The 3,671-nt window shown below is 40.0% G+C and overlaps 1 protein-coding gene across 1 annotated transcript in view; it reads left to right on the top strand.

The window, feature by feature from the left end:
* LOC103080691 (myosin-2) overlaps positions 1 to 3,671 on the top strand; it is a 24,171-nt gene extending 20,500 nt beyond the window's left edge. The window contains 7 exon segments of the mRNA XM_007457845.1: positions 1 to 139; positions 227 to 430; positions 759 to 884; positions 974 to 1,144; positions 1,228 to 1,332; positions 1,452 to 1,547; positions 3,394 to 3,671. The exon segment at positions 1 to 139 is cut by the window's left edge and continues 5 nt beyond it. Of these exon segments, the coding sequence (XP_007457907.1) occupies positions 1 to 139; positions 227 to 430; positions 759 to 884; positions 974 to 1,144; positions 1,228 to 1,332; positions 1,452 to 1,547; positions 3,394 to 3,546 (994 nt within the window). The 3' untranslated portion in view covers positions 3,547 to 3,671.

Here is a 3,671-nt window from a genome sequence, read left to right as displayed (position 1 = left end):
CCGGGGCAGGAATGATGCCATCAGGCTCAAGAAGAAGATGGAAGGAGACCTCAATGAAATGGAAATCCAGCTGAACCACGCCAACCGCACGGCTGCTGAGGCCCTGAAGAACTACAGGAACACCCAAGCCATCCTCAAGGTAAGTGGGCTCAGGAGATGGTCCCAGGACAGTTGGGGTGACTGCAGCCCTGAGAACAAGGTGTCTCAATGATCGTTCATTCCACAGGATACCCAGCTCCACCTGGATGATGCTCTCCGGGGCCAGGAGGACCTGAAGGAGCAGCTGGCGATCGTGGAGCGCAGAGCCAACCTGCTGCAGGCCGAGATCGAGGAGCTGCGGGCCACCCTGGAGCAGACGGAGAGGAGCAGGAAGATGGCGGAGCAGGAGCTCCTGGACGCCAGCGAGCGCGTCCAGCTCCTGCACACTCAGGTGAGTATAACATAAAAGTAAAAAATACAGTGGACTGAAAATGGAATTCTTGCTCAAATCTTAGTACTATCTAAAAATGTATTCATGATGTTTTAAGGAGGTTAAAGTTTAAAATATCTTTGGATTAACAATCTTTTTGTTTATATGAACTGTGACATTCAGAGTTGACTGTCTTGTAAAAGTATACTGTCAACTCAGATAATTTATGGAACAAGAAGGGATACTAATTAGTTACCTTAATTAATTAGTTTGTGGGTTCATTAGAACATTGGACATTGTAATTTTGCTCTCATGTACTTAGTATTTCTAAATTTGATATTTTAACCAGAACACCAGCCTGATCAACACGAAGAAGAAGCTGGAGACAGACATCTCCCAAATCCAGGGAGAGATGGAGGACATTATCCAAGAAGCTCGCAATGCAGAAGAGAAGGCCAAGAAGGCCATCACGGACGTGAGCAGAGGGCCACACGGGGGTGGTCAAGTTAGAAGCTTGCTGCGCTGTCTCAGCTCTCTCTACCGGTTTTGTTTTACTGGAATCAGGCGGCCATGATGGCCGAGGAGCTGAAGAAGGAGCAGGACACCAGCGCCCACCTGGAGCGCATGAAGAAGAACCTGGAGCAGACGGTGAAGGACCTGCAGCACCGCCTGGACGAGGCTGAGCAGCTGGCCCTGAAGGGCGGGAAGAAGCAGATCCAGAAGCTGGAGGCCAGGGTGCGTCTCTCAATATCTATCTATTTCCATTTGTTCCCAATGCCTTACTGGATCAAAGTTCTTAAGAGCCTACTCGTTCGCAGGTGCGTGAGCTGGAAGGAGAGGTTGAGAGTGAGCAAAAGCGTAGTGGGGAAGCTGTCAAGGGCCTGCGCAAACATGAGAGGAGAGTGAAGGAACTCACCTACCAGGTACAGCAACCGTTTCTACCAGCTAAGCACTCCTTGCATATACAGGAAACAGTCACATGAGATGATACAACAGTCATGTGCTTTTGAAGTAAGGCCCTGTGGTTTTTATCATCTTTCAGACGGAAGAAGATCGGAAAAATATACTCAGGCTTCAGGACTTGGTAGATAAACTTCAGGCAAAAGTGAAATCTTACAAGAGACAAGCTGAGGAGGCTGTAAGTATCCTTAAGACAGAGGGAAGGGAGAAGTCCTCTCTTAAGAAAAACTAATAAATAAATAATTAGATTTACTATTTACTTCTTGTCGTAAATAAGCTGTTTGCTTCATAGAAGACTGTGTACTTCTTAAAAACATTTGCACATTTTTTAACTTACTGCTTACTATTTGTAATATTAATCGATTGATTTTTAAAGTTAACATTCAACCCACAAAGAAACCTCAAAAAATTTCAAAGCAGAAATAATACAGGCCACATTCTCTAGCCACAGTGTGATAAAGTTGTAAAGTAATGAGAACATATAAACAAAAATTTCTGAGCGCTTAAATGTTAAAAAGCTAACTTTCCTAAAAAATGTTTGGATTAAATTAAATAAAAACATAATTACTGAATGATTTTTAACTGTAAATAAAATTTCAGGGAAGAAGTCTAGAATTTATAAGTCTAGAATGTAACCAAAGCTGTCCTTGAAGGACAATTCATTGCTTTATATGCTTTCATTATGAATCAAGAATTTTAAAAAATGAAGAAAACTGACAGTCCAATAAAGAAATCATAAATAATAATAAAATAACAAAAGTAAGAGGTGTTGATAAAGATAAAGGTAGAAATTATTGAATTAGATTATTCTATTTTCTAATTTGATAATCTCACTAACATCTAGGGAATTAATAAAATAAATACACTTATAACTAGATTAGTCAAGGAAAAAGTGAGAGAAAATACAAACTCACAACATTACAAATGAAAAATGGGACAAACCATACCGGTAGAAAGGTTATTTTTAAATGTAAAATATAAATCTGTTAAGACAGTTAAAATCTTAAAGAAATAAGAGAATATAAATTATTAAGTTGGCTGAATAAGTTATTTCAGAAATACTTCTGAAAATGGACTCAGGCTCAGATACGTCTTTCAAAATTTCAAGGAACAGATAATCCCTGATTCCAGAGCATGGGAAAAGATGAAAAGATTTCGAAATCATTTTAAGAAGCTTGCATAACCTGCATATCAAAACCTGTCCAAAAGAGAACAGGGGGGAAGACACTAAAGGCAGTTTTACTCATGAGTATAGTTATAGCAACCCTTGCTTTTATTAAGGAGACTGTCAGGACTTCTCTGACAGTCCACTGGTTAAGACTCTGTGCTCCCAATGCAGGGTTTGATCCCTGGTCAGGGAACTAGATCTCACATGCATGCCGCAACTAAGAGTTCACATGCCACAACTAAGGAGCTCGCCTGCTGCAACTAAGACCCGGTGCAACCAAATAAGAATAAATAAATATTAAGGGGGCTGTCCATCAGTGATTAAACAGCCTTAATTCCTACAAAGTAAGGATTACTTAATATTAAGAAGTCTGTCAATAGAATCATTACATCCAAAGTAGGAGAAAAAAAGTGATTGTTCTGAAATGTGCCAAAATGATATATGATAAAATTCAACATTTATTTCAATATAAAGAAGCTATTAAGAAATTCATCCTAATGATAAAGAATGTCTAACTCAAGCAAATAGTCATCTTCCAGCAAGCATTAACAAGCATGATTTTACCCTTGCCTTCTTCTCTGCTCTTATATTTTTCTTACTCTAATTGTAGTACATATTTTTTTTCCACCTTTTGGTTGCAAAAGTAGAGTTGCGATTATTTATGAGACACGAAGCCCCAAATAAAGCATAAAGTTAATTTTAATGATAAGCAAAATTCAGAAGGTGGTAAGACAATAAGGTTTGCCGATGGGTATTCTAACTTTTCTGCAGATGGCAAGTCCTTTCTTTCCTTAGGCCTACAGAGTCTAGAAAGATGCCTGGTATGGGTGCCTTACAATTCCATTTTTATTCTCAGGAGGAACAATCCAATACAAATCTATCTAAATTCCGCAAGCTCCAGCATGAACTGGAGGAGGCCGAGGAAAGAGCTGACATTGCTGAGTCCCAGGTCAACAAGCTGCGGGTGAAGAGCCGGGAGGTTCACACGAAAGTCATAAGTGAAGAGTGATCATGTCCTGACGCTATGGAATGACTGGAGAGAAGCACAAAATGTGAAGCCTTTGGTCATTTCTCTCTGTAATTATTGTCTATCCTGCCCTACTGCAAAAATAAAGAGCGTAGGGCACTGTGCAA

Source organism: Lipotes vexillifer, unplaced genomic scaffold (genome assembly GCF_000442215.2).
Source record: "Lipotes vexillifer unplaced genomic scaffold, Lipotes_vexillifer_v1.1 scaffold611, whole genome shotgun sequence".
In the NCBI taxonomy this organism is placed as follows: domain Eukaryota; kingdom Metazoa; phylum Chordata; class Mammalia; order Artiodactyla; family Lipotidae; genus Lipotes; species Lipotes vexillifer.
The sequence above is the reverse complement of the archived record's forward strand: the minus strand, read 5'-3'. Positions and strand labels throughout refer to the sequence as shown.